Below are 18,474 nucleotides of genomic sequence, written 5' to 3'. Positions count from 1 at the left end.
GAAACAGAGGAAGTATTAGCTTTTTTTTTTCAAAAGGGGTCAATATGATTTTTTTAAGCAACTTTTGTATAAAACTTTTTTTTTTGCAAAAAACACACCGTTTAGCTGTTTGAAAAACGTGCACGTGGAACACGATGGAGAGGAGATGGGAACTTGCTGTGCCAAACACAGCCTATACCCCTTCCGTTAGTTGAGCGTTAAATTTCTATCATAAAGTCCACTTTGCCCTTTGATAACAAGAAAATATAAATTTATGAAGTATATTGATGGAATATATAAATATATTGTATGCGACTATCGTATATATGTGTTTATTTTATGAGACATTAGTTAACAAGAATAATACTTTGGTTTCGCCTCCGCGAAGGAAAAACAAAATAATTTTTATCTATGACAAAATTTATTTTTAGATATAATAAAAAAAGTAATATTTTTTATCATTAATATTAAAAACTGTATATCAAGCATATTTATTTTGTTATAGTGGTACTACATTTTTATAAGATAAATCTATTTATGTGCTAAATAAATAATTTTTAATAACTAATAAATAATTTTATTTTATGTCATATATAAAAATAAATTATCATACATATTATTTGTAACTTTGTTATGCAAGATATTGTTTATGATAATTTATTTTTGTTATGCGAGATAAAAATTATTTTTGTTAAATATCTCACAAAATAAACTCATAAATATAATAGTCGCATACAATAAATTTATACAATCCATCAATATATTTCATAAATTTATATTTTCTTGATACCAAAGGACAAAATGAACTTTATGATAGAAATTTAACAGGGTATAGAAGAGATCCAAACTAAAATTTATGGGTATGGAAGGGAATGAGCAAATCTCACAGGCATAGAAAGGATTGAATGAACTTCCGGGGGGGAATTTTCTCCTAACTGCGGACCTCTCAGGACTAGTACTCCAGTAGTACTGATTTTGATTCAAATATTTCAATCGATATGCAAGTCTCGATAACTGCCGATAATATTTGGAGCCTTTGTTGGCCAAATTCACAGCTTATATGAAAAATTGCAAAAACCATCAAAGATTGACATTCCATCCCATAAATCATTTTATTGCAAATACTCACCACCTAGTCGTTTGTTGCAAAAACAATCGCAGTGTGCACGTGCTAACCGAATCAGCATGATATCGCTACATTAGATTTATTCTTCGTGTTCCATTCAATTATCTTATCATATAACGAAAGTCAGTGCACCAACATTTAGGCTCTCATTAGTAATTGTCTTTAGCAATTCTATTTTATGGAATCTTCGAAAAGGTGTTAATACAAAGTATTTAATTTTGGTATAGATCGTATTTACAGCTCACAATTTATGAAAACATAATGATCCGATTAAACATGTTTGCACTATTGTGGTTTTTACCACAAAACCAAGTAGGAAGGTGAATATTTGCAACAAAATGAATTATGAGGTGGAATGCCAAATTTCAAGTGACTTCTGATGTGAATTATAAGGAATAGGGACAGGGCAGTTTTACGATTTTATCCCTTTCCAAAAAGGGTGCTGGCACATATTCAATTATTCATAAAAGAGCTGCCTTGTGGCACGGAGCTCTTTTAACATCAGAGGGCATGGACTGGATATTTTTTATTCGGAGCTCTTTTAAAACCAGAGGGCATGGACTGGATATTTTTTATTCGGAGGCGTACCATGGAGATAAAAGTGCAGGATTTCTCATATAACAAGGTCAATATGATGTTTCTTAACTGCAGAGATGTCCACGGATAGGCTCCACGGCGCTAAACTGACAAGACAATAGATAAATTTCCAGAAATGGACACACTCCAGAACTTAAACATATCCAGGATAATTAGGCTATTCTGGCAACAGTTTAGTGTATATGGCATGGTTTCATGCTACTGCTGCAGATTTGAAGGTCCTTTCTGCATTGCTTCTTTCTGTTCAGTTTGCATAGTCACTCGTCTCCTGTCATAGCGAGGACGAGGCCGGCTCCTTACCTGTTGCCTTTCAGTAAATCGGAATTGTGGTCTATGTATGACCTGTCCATCTACGAATAGATCTCCTGGTACAAGTGGTGCCATGAAATTATTACAAGCACATAATGTAATTTGTCAAAACATCATCCATAATCCAAAAGTTGAAAACAGGAAAGACAGGCGTATATAAGAGAATAGCACACATATAATTCAACATCAAAATCTGGATGAGGAAATGATGGGGACCCATGAACTGAGACTGATGCTGATCTTCTTCACAGAATTTAGATCAGGAAGTAGAAATGGCATACTATTATTCTATGCCATATGGGTGAATGGGTCAATATTTTTACATTGGATTTTCTGATAATCCAATATGCCAACCATACTTTGGCAATACTAAACCTTGCCAAAAGGATTTCCTGATTCTTTCAGTAACTCCACGGGACTAAAATTCAATTTACACAATTCAACATTGTTCCTTTCAGTGTGTGTGATCAGAAGCAACTTCATCTATCTAGGATTCTTGGCTGTAAGAAGGAATATTCTCCATTCATTTATCTAGGCTACCTATCTGCATAACCAACTCCAGAGACTGAGCACTGAAGATGTATTAATACACTCTCAGGTCATAAGGTTGTCAGTCTTTCTAAAGAAGGAACGCTGGCAAGAGTAATTGGTGTCTATGCTTTTACACAAGTGTTTTTTCTATTGCTGGCTGAACTACGAACTATGATTGCTAATCTTAAAAGAACTATTTTCTCAAAAGTCCACAAACGGATGCTTTAGGTGGATGTGTCTAGTGGCAAAGAAATCAACGTAGGAGTCAAAATTTCTGCACAAGTTCTTCAACATAAAAGTCATTTTGAGAGAGTCCATTCTTTTCGCAAGATAGAAGGGAGCTCTTTCTGGTGGATGTTTTAGAACAGCTGCCATAGTTCAAGCCATCGAGGCAATAACTAAGCCTCAAGTGGGTAACGAGGACAAACAAAACAGCTAAGGCAACATATATATTGCTAAATAATACTTTAAAGTTAGCAGCTCCACACTTTTTTTTTCATTTGCCAAAAAATGCATGACGACAAAATCCATGCCATTTAGTTTCCATCATCCACTTCAGGAATTACAATTAAGAATTCCCTTAACAGAATTAAACCTGGTCTGGACTCAGGAGTCAGGACTCCTGGAGTTGTATTTGGAATTTTCATGAGTTCTTCTATATGAAAGCTCATCTTCATTGTTAGGCTTTGTTCTTTAGCACGAGCTCCCAACTTTTCCTCCTTGTTTTTCACGCACGCGCTTTCCAAACTACTAAACACTTTGCAACTTTTCCTCCTCGTTCTTCTATATGAAAGTTGCTTTAAAAAATCATAATAATCCATTTTTAAACTGCTGCTTCGTTTTGTGTGCCAGAGAGGAGGGGTTCCCAACCCCTCCTGAACACAGCCTTAGGCAACATATAAACCAGATCATTTTTTTTGAGAAAAATAAACCATATCAACTTATAGCTGGGTTTGGAAGAGTAAATGTATGACACACAATGCTTCCCAAGGAGTCAGAGATACTAACAAGTCGCACAACAGAAAATTAACACTAGAATCAGTTACAATACAATAAATTTAGAGCTAAATCCACTTTATCTGTTTCTCTGTTGTGAAAATGCCTCAGACGATTGCTCCACCTCTTTGTGCTTGCCATTTTGCCAATTTAGTATTAATTGCTGGAATTTGACTGATATTCACTTGAATATACCACATACTTTTTAGGGCATGTTAGTACCGTTATAGTCACAAGCTGTAATTGTTAACAAAATGCTCACTCTGGTTAGTTGCACCTTTGGTTTCAATGAAATAAAAAGATATTAGAAAGGATTCCTCCCATTATGCATGGATGGGGAAGATTCCACCTTGGGTGGTCTGGTCGAGGCCCTGTTTGGTGTCAAGGTTAATTGCCTTGTAGTGTTTTGTTTCTCCACTCTCCCACCATATGTAGTATTTTTCTCTTTATGTCTAATCTTTGTTAGTAGAGCACTTTGTTACTCTTTTCTTTTCCAAAAAATAATAAGTTTGTGGTGGTTGTGTTGTGTTTTGCTTATTTTCAAGCTGTCGTGGAGCTATATAGTTATGTTTCATATATCGAACTGAAGTTAAATAAAATAGATTTCCTAGATTGCCATTGATTTTCATATTATATATTCTGGAACACAATAAGACATTTTGTTGCCACTTGATTAATAAAAAACTAGTGAAACAAATAAATATCTACAAGAAATCCAACCAAATAAGAATATTATAATCCTACACAATCGCAAACAGAGCAGGAACAAGGTCTATTATTACTAACCTCCATAATCCTTGTTCGGCACATCCAAATATGAGTCAGGCAATACCCAAAGAACTCCAGGCAATCCTTTAAGAGCAGCAAAGTAAATGAAAAAAATATTTCCAACATGGATTCATGGTGTGAACCTTACAGAAAAGCAGAGCCACAAAAGTTTCACCTTTAACCTTGTATGATAACTCCTCCGAAATCAATGCGCCAAACCCAGTATAAGTTGTAGTGCAGACAGAGTAGATTTTCTTCTTGGCTTCCTCCTCGCTGCACACAAAAAAAAAGTTATGATAAACATTTGAATTCCTACATGATGCCCAAATATAGAATATTAGGATCTTGAGGATAAAGATTCAATTAGTTATTATCATCTATTAGAACATTGCAGATCACTAAGAGTATATATGAAACTATGAAGAAGGGGCCAAATGATATTAGAGAAAATTAGACTGCAGATGTCTGATACTGACGCTCAACCAGAGGCCTGTGTTTTGTTAAGCAGATCTCGTGCCTGCCTGCAGCTGCTTGGCCAAATCATGACCACAGCCACCACAATGATTCAGGAGCTCAACACAAGAACCAAACCTGACAAGTCACAACTCTCTCTCTCTCTCTCTCTCTCTCTCTCTCTCTCTCTCACACACACACACACACACACACACACACACACACACACACACACACTCACACAAACGCACGCACGCATGCAGTCCACACCAGTCTCTGACTTGAGAATCGGACTCACACAGTCGGTGGGGAATGAAATGCAGGGAGCAAGGTGATGGGAGAACACAACAGCAGTGGGGGTGGGGGATATTCGCAGAGCGGATCTCCATGGAGGTGTCTCCATAGGAGTGAGCAAGGGGATGATACAACCCATGGCTCTCAGGGCCAAGCAGCAAGCTCGATGCCTGCATGGCTCTTGGTCAAGGGTAGTGTGATGTGGCAGCCGGAGCAACGCGGAGCAGCAGCAAGCTTACTTGCAGCCATGCTTACGTGTTTTGGGTATGCTGATGTTGCCCATGTGAAACAAAAATGTTGAGCAGTCAGGTTTCATAATGTCACATATATTACTCCTTGAACTTTTTGAGAGTTGGCACAGTCAGACTTTAAAAGTGTTGCCACTGTTTGTCCTGAATGTAGCTGAAGTTGCAGTGTTTGCAGAAAGCGTGCATATTGCTGGAAGTGAATAGTTTTAGATGTTGCATATGCATACTACTACTCAAAATGTTTTATCTGTATGTCACCATGTGGTTGCCGCTAGGTTTTTCTCAATTTTCACAAATGTTTCAGTGGGTGAAATTTTTGCTTCATGCCTTTAAGACAGAAATTAACAGTTTAATGTCTGATGGCAACTCATGTCCAAAAAAATAGTCTGTGAACAATCATTTCCCTACCTAATTGCCATGCTAAAAAACCACAATGTAAACTCGACTTTTTGAAACATACAACTAACAGTACAAACTTGATACAACATTCATCATATATATTGTTACTAATTTCTCATCATGCAAATTTGATGCAACAGCCATGTTTTGGTTATTATCAGTTCGATCACTAAGATGTATAGGCCCACTATTGTAATTAGTCTAATCTGCTTCAGTTCAAGGGGAGTTTCTCAAATATAGTTGGAGAAGAAGAGCATATACCTTCCCACGACGGCGGCGAGGGTCTTAACATATGCGGCGACCATATCTTCCTCGGAGGGCTTGGGATCGGTCGGGAACTCCATGACGATGAGCCAGTGCTCGTAGTCGCAGCCGTCCAACAGGATAGTCTCCTTGGGCGGCCGATTGCTCCAGTTTGGGGACGGGTCGTTCAGCGGCGAGTACCCAGACCCACCCGACGACGCGGTCTTCGCTCCGCGTGACGGCGGCGCCCACGGGGCGAGGTAGGCTGAGGAGGCGGCGGCGGCGAGCGGGGCGAAGCGGCGTTGCAGAGCGCGGGAGGAGAGAAGGAGCGCGGAGAGACTGCGGCGGGTGGCTGCTGCTGCTCCGGCCGCCATGGCTGGGGATTCGGGATGTTTCGGGGGGCGCTGCAGGAATCCGCTGCTACGGACTTGCGTGGAAGCGGCGACGGCGATGGCGACGGGCTTCACCAATGGCGGCGGCGGCGGCGGCGGCGGTCTGGGTATGGAACTCGTAGAAGCAGTGGGGTGGCCGAGGCCGGATGGGATGGATTAGCGATGATGTGGCGGGAGCAGGAGAACGCCGGCGCCACCTCTGCTAGCAGGATGGAGATCGGCGCCGGCGGCAGGCGAGGAGACGGGAGTCGAGGGCGGCGGGCGAGGAGGAGCCGGAGGTCTGCCGCCTCCTATGGGTCATATGCACAGGCCCATGAGGCTGGAAATTTTTCATCTCGGAAAAAGTTCACCTAACCTCCCTTATCTTGTTGTCGAGTTTTAACTGTTCCGAACTTGAAGATATAATGTATCCCTAATCTTGCAAAACCGGGTCACATTTGATCCCAAGGTATGCTCTTTGGTTTTGTTGACGTGGCGGCCGAGTCAGTGTGGGGCCCACGTGGACCACACATGTCAGCCAGCAATCTTCTTCCACCTCACTTACCTCTCTTCCCATCTCAACCCAAACCTCCAAGGCAGCCGCCAATGGATGGGGAGAATGGTGTGGGCCGATAGGGAAAAGCTCGATAGCGGAGGCCACCGGCTGATGCGGCTCCCAACGACCGGGAGCGCGCACGTGGTGCGCCCAGGTCCCAACTGCAACGACAATATCATCTTTACCTACGCGCGTGAGGGCTAGGGCTTCCGTCTTGTCACGCTGGCCAAGCTCCTATCCCCCAAGCTCAGAGCCACCCCCGCCGAGCTGCTCAAAAGCTGATGTGTTCAAGTGTCCCTGAGCTCTGCCTCTCCTCCACTGAGGAGCACGCGTGGCTTCGCCACATCGTCTTCGAGGTCAACTCCATCTACTCCACACTGTGGTCGCATCGTCTTCGACACCTACGCCCTTCTCCCCACATCCTATCACTATGAAGCTTCTCGACAGCTGCAAGCCTTCTCCCACCCATCGCCAGTCATCGCCGTCGGGATTCTACCTACCACCGCCACCCTTCTCCCTGTCGGTCGCCGGCCACCGCACACCTCTCCCATGATTTAGCGACTCTTTGTGTGCACGCATGGACACTCATGGAGCTGGTGGTGCTTGCGATCGTGCTCAGGCATCACAATGTACTCCATCTCCTGTCTCTTGGAGATTCTCTCGCCAATCCCGATGGTGTGGCTGACATGTGACCACGATACGGATACGCGCGAGCTGCCGTGCAACGACATGATGGTATGCCTTGAGGGGATGACATGTCGGGAGCCCTTCCTACTTCGCTTTTCCATGCTCTTGCCATGCTCAGCTGCTCTTCGCGCGGGGGGTCCATGACACGGCCGTTAGCCACCACTCTTCTATCCACCTGTTGCTGGATGCCTTGGAGGATTGTGTTGCGTGTCCAGGTTCGTAGCTAGGATTGGGTTTTTTTTTGGACGGAGGGGGTAAGCTTGAAGAAGACTGTTTGAACTTAGGCTTGTGGCGATTTTCTTGACAGTTTTACCCATGGTTAAACTCGAAAACTATAGAAAGTTCGAGTAGAAAGAGAAAGTGGTCAAAGAACGAGATAAAACTGGAGCACGTGAGGCTCTCTGATAGTGACCAACAATGTTTTATATAGGCGCGAGGTGGAGGGAGCACGCGCAGATGAGGGGGCACAAAAAACGAAAAGGCACGACTCAAATGCCAAAATGAGTAAAGGGATTAGCTCCCGTCTATCCCCCTATTTGTCCGTGACCTTGGGTCACGACAACAATAATTAGAAAAATAATAGTTAATTAATCAATTACTAATGATACTAATTATTAATCGTGTAAGTTCGCTTGTCGGGAGCGCGATGCAGCGGATCCACTGTTTGTTTTTTATTAGGCAAATTTTGCTACATGACATCGTGAGTTTGCGGTTTTAACTGTAGGACATGACACGAAATGACTTTGGGGAAAATACTCCCAAAAGTTGGATATTTGCTGGTGGACACTGCACCAATTAAAATAATAATTTTCGGTTGAATAGGAGAGAGAAATCATGTGGAATGTCAAAAATACCCTTGGACCTATATGTCAGCTCTCCTATCTCTCTTCTCTCTCTATCCCCTCCTCTTCTCTCTCACATCTCACATGTCAGCGACGACGGCGGTAGGTGAGGTCTGGTGGCGGCGGGAGGGCTAGGGCGGAGTGGCCGCGGCGATAGGACACGATGATATCGTTAACAAGTTCGTTTATCTCAAGCGCGACGATGGTCTATTCATATAATAAAGTTTGCTTATAGTATTTTTTAGAAAAAATAAACAGTATATTTTCAATTTTTTTTCCTGTATTGCATTAGGTAGCCCCTACGTATACTGACAAAAATGTGATGTCTACAGCTGATTGATGCAATCAGCTTAAAAATATTAATTTACTGCTGTTATTCAACCTATTTTAGTTTGGTAAGGTTAAAAATGATAACAGAGCGAACAAGCCAACATTTAGCTACTGTCATCATACTGTATCAACGGACATAAGATTCAGTAACTATGACTGAAGCATATGGCAACGCAAGCTCTCTTCTTCAACCTGCGGATTTGCACGATCAATGAAGATTAGCATAAGCATCGCGTTAAATAAAAATAAGGGAAAAGAATATATGCTGTTTTCTTTCATGGAACATATTGACTCAAAGCTACCTGCAATGCAGACACTCGGCCCAGCAACTCGAGACACTCTTGCAACAGAGCATGCTCTTCTCTTGCCACAGCTACTAGCTCTGTGATCAGCAATGTGGTATCATGGGCCTGGTATCATGGAAAATACTTCAATTTAATTAAAAAGTAATTAATTAGCTGCATTAATATTAATGGTAACAATTTTTTTATCAGATTGCTGCATCGAATTTCGAAAAATAAAGTTAACACATTAACTTATTTTGATGTGTTTTTATTACCATTGGAGTAAACGACCGAACTATTGTCTTGGTGGTCATAGTGAGGTCAAGCGCCTGCTGTAGTATGATTCCCATCGATGGCAGGGAGATCTTGATAAGAAGTAAAATGCGAATTTAGTAAAATACTCCATCCGTTTCAAAATGTTTGACGCCATTGACTTTTTAGTATATGTTTAACCGTTCGTCTTATTCAAAAAATTTAAGTAATTATTAATTCTTTTCCTATCATTTGATTCATTGTTAAATATATTTTTATGTAGGCATATAATTTTACATATTTTACAAAAGTTTTTGAATAAGACGAACGGTCAAACATGTGCTAAAAAGTCAACAGTATCAAACATTTCGAAACGGAGGGAGTATTGTAGATGGGGCCAGTGAGAGGATTCCAAATGCTTCATATTTGTCATATATAGAAAAGTCAGAAAAAACAGAAAAATATATATTTGGAATATTCCTACTAAGGAAACGATGATAAAATCCATGTTTTTGAATTTTTGAAATATTATAACATGCTAATTCAATATCATGCTGGTGCGGAACATGTCATCTATGTCGTACTTAAACCGTCATTTGTGATAGTGAAGGGTCTAGTCATTGATGAATGATCAATAATGTGAAAAACTTATCTGTATCAGATCAGCTGTCGTAACCAATAATATCATACACCTTTAACGAGTTGCAATAACAACCTCACCTTAAGGTGCGTGCGAAAAACTCAGCCTAAGGCCAGTCACAATGGGGGTTTCACTGGTGTGTCATGCACATTTAATAGGGGTAAGACTGAATAAAAAATGATTATTTGCATGAAATGGGGATGAGAGAGAAGGAAAGAGTTTCATCCTGGTGAAACTCGTCAGCGTCGTTTCCAAGTCCTCGGTAACAGAGTGAAACCCCCGTTGAGGCCGATTCGTTTCATTCACCGGATCTCTTGCGTCCGCCTCCGCCGTGCGACCTCCGCATTCTCCCGCGCCGCGCCGGATTTTGGGTACAAATGATCCCAGCAACTTGTATCAATTAAATGCTTTGCTTAGTCTTGGAAACGTCAAAGTGAAACCCCTCCACTGTGGGGATTGTTTCATAAAAGATTTCATTTGAGAGAAGATGGTATAATATTTTGGGTAGCCGTGCAATGACACTAGCCATTGTGACTGGCCTAAGGGTGCGTTTGGCAGCTTGTGTTCACAACTACACCTCCTCTGTTTTCCACGCACATGCTTCACAAACTGCTAAACGGTGTGTTTTTTCAAAAAAAATTCTATACAAAAGTTGCTTTAAAAAATCATATTAATCTATTTTTCAGAAAAAATAGCTAATACTTAATTAATCACGTGCTAATGAACCATCTCGTTTTACGTGTTTGGAGGGAGAGTTCCCAACTCCCCTACCGAACACAACCTAAGTGTATTCATCAACGTCTTTTTATGTTGGAAGTGCATATTTTTAAGAAATAGAGCTTTAAATGAAAAAAAAATACAAACCTTTGCGCCATTGGTAAGAGGGAGCTTACAAATGGCTGCCTGGGTGCAAACTACGGTAGAATCCAAAGCCACAGCATGCTTGCTCTCCAGCTGCCCCCAGCTTTCCAAACCTCTCATCTGCACATATTCACCATGGCATGGATGCATCATAATGTCAGAGAAGTAATCACTAAAGGATCAATTTTGACGGACAAATATCGAACTGAACAAAAACATGTACTCCTATGTATCAACCTGAGAAGAAAGTACGGAATTCAACTTGATTTTGAGCTTCTCTTTCTCGAGTTGTACACGCCTCCTTGCCACTTTACCTTGCAGCTCTGATATCCTAGCCCATGCACCCATGAATTCCACCTATATACACATAGGTTAGGAGTAAAATAAAACATAACGACATAATATACCATTTGATGAATTGATGTTTAATTTCCAAAGGCGGCCTAAAGCACATACATACGTACATTTAAGCATATGCAGGTATACCATGTATCTCAATTTGGGAAAAAAAATTAACCACTGCAAATTTTGTTAACACATTAAGAAAAAACACTATTAGGCTCGTTTTCATTTCGTCGAATACTTGAGAATTTCACTGTTCACTGAGCTGCAGGTGTTCGACGCTGAGAGTTTGGGCTGAAATCCAACAAACTAGGTATGTCACCAAACTGAACAAATTTTAGTTATTATATAGGCTCACAAATTATAAGTGTGGGTACTTATAATATTGATGTGAACGGTGCATTCTTGATATATATATACCTCGAAAATAGACAGCTTGTTCTTGCTGACGGCTTCTGCCTTGGCATTTGCGAAGCGCCACTGCAACAGCCGGCAGTGCATCATCTTCATCTGATGGCCGATCTCCCTATTACCACCTCCACCGCTCCGCCGCGACGCCGGCGAGGACAGTGTTGCCGTTGCTTGCGCTCCGGTGGCCGTTTCCGCCGCCGCCGCCTTCCTCCGGCTAAAGAGATGGCCCCATCCAAGGCCTATTAGGCTCTTCGTCTTGCCCTTGAGCTCCGGCACCGTCGCCAGCGTCGTCTTCAGCGGCGAGCCGCTCCGTCGCCCCGGCGACAGCGCCCACTGCGTGTTGCTGGACCCGAGCAGGCGGGTGGAGTTGGTTCGCGCTATCAACGGCGAGGGCGGCGGCTTGGGCAGCTTCGTCGTCGTCCTCGGTGTGGAGCCGCCGCCGCCCCTGGAGGCGTCGCTGCACTCCGACCCGGAGCTGGCGACGTCGGCGCCGGCGTCGAGCCTGCGGAGGTCGGACGGCGCGACGCGGCCCGGGGTGAGTGTGACGCCGGCTGGCCTCGTGGACGGGAGGAGCCGCATGGAGCGGCCGATCGCGCTCGCGTGGCCGCCCGACCTGGCGACGACGACCTTCCTCGCCTCGGCGTCCGCGTCGGCGAAGCGCGGGAGCTCGGTGCAGCTCCGCTGCCGCGAGAGCGCAGCAGGCGGCGCGTCCAGAGAGTCTTCGGCGAGGTGGTCGGCGAGCGTGGTGGCCACAGACGAGGAGGAGGAGGGGGTTGACGCGGCTGGCGCAGGGGACGAGGGCGACGGCGACGCCTTCCTAGTGCTCGTGTTGCCACTGTTAGAGGAGGAGGAGGAAGGCCATATCGTGCGGGCGATGGATGGCGCCGGATCGGGGCGCGACACGGCGGGGGAGCGGCGGGCGCTCGGGCGGACGGGGGAGAGCGCGGCGGCGGGGAGAGGCGACCGGCCGGCGGACGACAGGTCCGTAACGGAGGCCGACGCCCACCGCCTCGACGACGACGACGACGACATGCCTGCGTTGCTTGATCTCTAGCTAGCTTGTTCGTAGCTTATTAACAAACACGCACGACGTCTCTGTAACGGAGGCATGCGTGCGCGCACAAATACGTACTTGTTGGTGTGTGTGCGTGCGTTGCGCCGGCGGCGGCCGGCGGTGGCAGCTGCACGCACGTAGCGATCGAGAGCGAAGCCAGCCGGCAGGGCAAAGGTTTTTGGGCGTGCAGGACAGCGTCCGATGCGCGCGAGACAAATGGAAGAGCAAGGGGACTACCTATACAATAAAAATGATCTCGTGATAAGTTGTTGATGCGAGTTTATTTGTTGCATGGTCAGTTACTGGTTTTTAAAGTATAAATTAATGTGGCTTAATCGTGGATTCTAATCCCTCGAGGGGATATCTCCCCTCGTATACCTGTTTCTTCCAAATTCGATGTAAATAGTTGTGAAAAATTCTAAAAAAAATTGATAATGTAGAGTATAATGATACCTACTTGTCCACCAAAATTCATATTCAAATTCGATCTACACATCGAGAAACAAAAAAGACAAATTTAGATATAAACAGTACGCTACTATTTATACGCTGAATTTGTCTTTTTTATATCTCGACGTGTGAGTTGAGTTTGGAGTTAAGATTTTGTGGAGTTGTATATATGTGTTGTATGAATGTTGTCAAATTTTTCCAGAATTTTTCATAACCGTTTAGATGTTTTTTGAGCAAACGAGGGAACATCCCCTCGAGGGATTAGAATAGTTTCCGCTTAATCCTAGCCCCTGAAATATATATGGAATGGCACATATTTGGCCAACTTCACCCGGTAGAGTTATACCCAACTCTAGGGGATCTGGATCCCATCCACACCCGCTCTACATCCGCTTAAAAAAATGATGTTGGATATGGTATGACCAATGTCCGTCCGAATCCGCTCCATTTTCACCCCTACGTAGCCACTTTTCTCATCGGTTTCAGAGCTAGTGGATTAGACAAAAATACTATCCATCTTACCCCTTTTATGTTTATTTCCATGGTGGTTATTGTTAGTAGAATCAATCACGATCTTATATCATTTCTCCTTCAATGAGTCATTTATAATTATTTCTACTGGTGGTAGAGTACTTTTTAATTAAACTAATAGTTTAGATAATTTTTGCAGGTAATCATGCATCGGTAGATCGATAGCACTGCAAAAGTACTATATATATACTTGATGCCTAACTCGCAGTGAGCTGGCTGATGTTTATCGGGTAAACCAACGGCGGGGATCCATCAAACGCAACCTTGGTGAGTCTCTTGGCCGTGATCTCCGTCGGATGGACGATGTCCCAGAACATGTAGCTTGTTCGGTTGGCGCAGTACGAGCTTGCCGGAGTGCACTGGAACATGGCGTTGTTGTCCCCTAGGCCGCAGCATGCTGCTTTCACCTCAGTATAACCTAAAAAAAATAAAAGAAAAAACACCAAAATGGCATTGGATTAATTCATAGGAGATGTATTTTTAATATGAAATATAAAATATTAATTATAGAGTAAATTACACCAAATTACATATTTAAAACCTTGTATCACAATAAAATGGACCGTAGATTTAGTGACAAATTTATCAGAAAATTACAAATTATAGACCAAATATCACAAACTACATCTTTACTATTAAAGTTACTACAAAACTACGGATTCCAATCTTTAAATCCTTACCACTACCGTTATATATGTTGGAGTTATAAGTTGTAGTTTTGTTATTGAATTGGTACATGTAGTTCTATGGTAAATCTACTATTTAATCTTTATTTTTATGACACTTCATCATAAATTTATAGTTATTTTATAAGAAATTTTGTATGAAATCTTTAATTTTGTGATGCAACAATACCTTAAATTTTATAGCTTTATTATTATTTGATTAAAGCATCGGAAGCTTTGTGAAAATATTCATTCTTAATTATATTTTCATGTGAGCACTCATACGTACTAAATATGTTCAGATATTCCGGTATATACACTGATTGCTCTTTAGTCTATGTACTGCGTTCTATGATTAAATGGGCACATATAGTTCCATGAAAAATCTGCTATTTAATATTTATTTTTTGACACTTCATCTTAAATTTATAATTTTATGAGAAATTTCGCATTAAATCTATATTTTTTTATATAACAATATCTTAGATTTATAGTTTTATGATAATTTGATTAAAGTATCCATAGTTCTATGAAATTCACTCTTAATTAGTATAGACTGATTGCTCTATCCTTTCTCCGTCACATAAAAATCAAATCTAAGATCGGACGTGACACATCCTAATACTATGAATCTGGACAGATATATCTCTACTATATTCGTAGTATTAGAATGTGTCATATGTAGTACTTCCTCCGTATTTTAGTGTATGACGCTGTTGACTTTTTGACCAACGTTTGATTATCCGTTTTATTTACAAAAATTATGTAATTATCATTCATTTTATTTTGACTTTGTTTATCATCAAATATTCCTTAAGCATGAAATAAATATTTTTATATTTGCACAAAAATTTTGAATAAGATGAATAGTCAAACATTAGTAAAAAAAGTCAACGGTATTATATACTCCCTCCGTATTTTAATGTATGACGCCGTTGACTTTTTGACTAACGTTTGACCACTAGTCTTATTCAAAATTTTTGTGCAAATGTAAAAATACTTATATCATGCTTAAAAAAAATTTGATGATAAATCAAGTCGCAATAAAATAAATTATAATTACATAATTTTTTTAATAAGACGAAAGGTCAAACGTTTGTCAAAAAGTTAACGGCGTCATACATTAAAATACGGAGGGAATATTAAAATACGGAGGAATCATTAGGTTGGTTTTTTATAGGACGGATGGAGTAGTCTACACTGTAAAGTAGTACTAGTACCATATGCCTCTGGCTGCCGGATGTACTGCAGCAACGCGGTGTACGTGTCGAAGAAGGCGTAGCTCATGCCCGGGTGCATCGCGCTCATGTCGCGGAGGAGCATGGTGACGGCGTTGTTGTACCGAGCTGATAGGTAATTGGCCTCCGCGTGGCATTCCTTGGTGGGGCTCTGCTCCCGCAGCATCAGGCAACACCCCAGTGGCGCCGCGCCCACAAATAAAAGCCTTCGCGTCCCGAGGTCATACATCCTCTGAAATTTATGGCACATCACATATTTAAAGGTCAGTATCAAAAACTTATTTAAAGGTTGAACTGACCCAAAAACTTACTAAAAATAAACTATTTGATCAGCCATGAGAGCTATAATGTCTGAGCACCGAGATCTTATGCGATACGATGCCATCGGACTTTTGGTACTGAGTGAATGGTATATTTTTAGAATTAGTTTTTAGCACGGTTTCTTATTCAAACAAGTTCTCTAAAATGGTTAGTTTGTCAAAATTTCTGGTTTGTTCGATATACATTCAGCTGGACGGATTGTATATTTGTCATTTGTGTGTACATGCATACCTGCAGCTGGCGTTTCAGGGAGTTGGCCAGTGAGCTGATGAATTGGTCTTGGGTGCCCACGAGCTGGCTCAGCAGGACGCGATTGATTATATCGTTGCCGCCGATGGCGACGCTGAAGAGCGATTCGGCAAGGTGGGTCGAGGCCTGACGCGGGCCGAGCTGCTCCACCAGTGTTGCATGAACAGTGGAGTAGTGCTGATCTATCTGCTCGTCGAAGCTGATGCACTGACCCTGCATGCATGGCGCAAAAGTATACAAAATTAATTACTACTTGCGCGTAATCATGGACCAGAGTACTACGTATTCGAAAGACATTAATCTCGATCGTACAGTTTCAAGTTCTAGCTAATATTACCATGTTTGTGAGATTAGACACCCCTGATCCTCCTGAAGAAAAGTTGACACCCCTCAGGTATACCGAGGTGTTGCTTATAGAGAGGTATGGAGGAGGGCTGGCCACCCCGAGACTGTCAGCTGCAATTAATGGAACAACAAGAGAAGTATTTGCCGTGAAAAAAATATTTTCCCTTAAGGCCATCTTCGGTTAATCCCAAAGAGAAAGAGATCAGCGGAAATTTATTACATATTTATTGTGGTGTGAAATTATTCCCCCTCAAACCCCTCCAATCCCCTTCAACCCTCTCCAACCCGAACGAGCCTTAAGACAATGGTCACATGTATATACATAGCCAATACAATAGCCTCTAATTTTAATTCCCAAGAGTGCGCAGTGTACGCGTTGATGAAATACTCACCAAGGTAGTCGACGAAGTTGTAGCCGTTGCTGAACCTGCCGGTGGGCTTGCCCCCCGGGTAGTCGACGCCGTTGTGAGGGTAGTTGGCCTTGTACATCGGCAGCGTCGCTGGCAGGTAGTTGTTGTTCCCGACGTCCGCCTGCGAGTCGCCAAGTACGTACACCGCCGGGGCAGCGCCGCGTGCGCGCGTCGGGCAGCAAGCCAAAGCCACAAGGAGGAGGGCGACGACACAGACGCCTGCACAGGCCGATGTCGACGGTGTGCACCGGCGCCAGAAACCCATTGTTCCTTCACAGCGTACAGTGTGACGTGTGTATTAAAGCCTCCTAGCTACTCTCTCCGTCCTAAAATATAACAACTTTTAGCCCTTAGAATTTATCTTAAAATATAACTACTTCTCCACAAATATTTCTCTTCCTAACCAATCACAACTATTCACCATTCATTTTTCCCACCTGTCTCCACTACCCATCCAATCACGACCCTTCACCACTTATTTCTACCCTACTTTTTTAATAATCGTGTCCAACTCTAAAACCTCTTATATTCTGAGACGGAGTGAGTAGTGTATATAGGCTGTGTTTAGTTGGATCCAAAGTTTGGATTTTGGTTAAAATTGAAGATAATGTGACTGAAAAGTTGTGTATATATGACAGGTTGATGTGATGGAAAAGGACTGAAGTTTGGATGCAAACTTTAGATCTAAACACAACCATAGGATCGGAGGACGCCAAAGCTAGCTACATTTATAGCCTATTGTTGTGCACACAAAGACGGCAGCGGCTGTCCAAAGCTATGCCAACTTTAGGATTGGACGAGAGGGACTAGTCAACCCTAGTCACCGTACAGTACTACTCTCTCTGTTTCGAAATATTTGACGCCGTTGACTTTTGAAAACATGTTTGACCGTTCGTCTTATTCAAAAAATTTAAGTAATTATTAATTCTTTTCCTATCATTTGATTCATTGTTAAATATATTTTTATGTAGGCATATAATTTTACATCTTTCACAAAAGTTTTTGAATAAGACGAACGGTCAAACATGTGCTAAAAAGTCAACAGTGTCAAACATTTCGAAACGGAGGGAGTATATATATAATTGAGTAAATTTCATGAAACAAAATATATTTTGAGAAATTCCGTACAGATTTAACACCAAATTACATATTGAACATGTTATTGGTTGGGGCTCTAGCCCCAGCTCTCTGGTTGGCAGGAATCTAATCCCATATATCTGTTGCGTAGTGAGTTCATAGTGCCAGCAAAATTTGCACAGCAACCAGCATACGGCCAAGCAGTGATGGCTAGTTGGCTGGAGACGTTCAGGGTGAAAGAAATGATGTGCATGAAAAAACATTAGGCTGTTTATTACTAGCTGGATCATTTGTGAATTGTGATCATTAATTATATTGTAGATTATTTTTACTCTTGTGTTCTAGCTAGTAGCTGTTGCAGTGTGCAGCTCATGGCCTTTATACATGGAAAAGACTATAGGTACTAACTTTTTCTTACTAAATTCTAACACTGAAGTGTCATGCTACGAGTTCATCTAGATTTTTCATAACTTCCATCTACCTAAATCAAACGGTTGAGATGATTATTAGTAAAGATTTAGTAAGAAAAAACTAGTATGTGTAGCAGTGCTCTTATACCTATTAATTTCAATCTTTTTCAGTTCACTTCAGTCTTTAATCCTCTTTTTTTCCCTA

The 18,474-nt window shown here is 41.9% G+C and overlaps 3 protein-coding genes across 3 annotated transcripts; all 3 read right to left on the bottom strand.

Moving 5' to 3' along the window:
* Positions 1–1,695: 1,695 nt before the first annotated feature.
* On the bottom strand, positions 1,696–6,667 carry LOC4333327 (multiple organellar RNA editing factor 3, mitochondrial). Its single transcript, XM_015772695.3, has 4 exons — positions 5,962–6,667; positions 4,482–4,579; positions 4,325–4,390; positions 1,696–2,067 (listed from the first exon to the last, which is right to left on the bottom strand). Exons 1-4 carry the CDS (start codon positions 6,315–6,317, stop codon positions 1,901–1,903), a joined length of 687 nt encoding a protein of 228 aa, XP_015628181.1. The 5' UTR covers positions 6,318–6,667; the 3' UTR covers positions 1,696–1,900.
* A 4,127-nt stretch (positions 6,668–10,794) lies between these two features.
* On the bottom strand, positions 10,795–12,551 carry LOC112938249 (endochitinase A1). Its single transcript, XM_066308487.1, has 3 exons — positions 11,529–12,551; positions 11,081–11,123; positions 10,795–10,886 (listed from the first exon to the last, which is right to left on the bottom strand). The coding sequence occupies exons 1-3, from the start codon at positions 12,549–12,551 to the stop codon at positions 10,795–10,797; spliced, it is 1,158 nt and encodes a 385-aa protein (XP_066164584.1).
* Positions 12,552–13,635: 1,084 nt separating this feature from the next.
* Positions 13,636–17,122, bottom strand: LOC4333326 (GDSL esterase/lipase At5g55050). The gene is made up of 5 exons (XM_015774084.3): positions 16,765–17,122; positions 16,365–16,483; positions 16,010–16,240; positions 15,440–15,689; positions 13,636–13,972 (listed from the first exon to the last, which is right to left on the bottom strand). Exons 1-5 carry the CDS (start codon positions 17,045–17,047, stop codon positions 13,752–13,754), a joined length of 1,104 nt encoding a protein of 367 aa, XP_015629570.1. The 5' UTR covers positions 17,048–17,122; the 3' UTR covers positions 13,636–13,751.
* Positions 17,123–18,474: the final 1,352 nt, after the last annotated feature.

This window comes from Oryza sativa, chromosome 3, assembly GCF_034140825.1.
Source record: "Oryza sativa Japonica Group chromosome 3, ASM3414082v1".
Lineage (NCBI taxonomy): Eukaryota > Viridiplantae > Streptophyta > Magnoliopsida > Poales > Poaceae > Oryza > Oryza sativa.
This window is presented reverse-complemented; position numbering and strand designations above follow the sequence as displayed.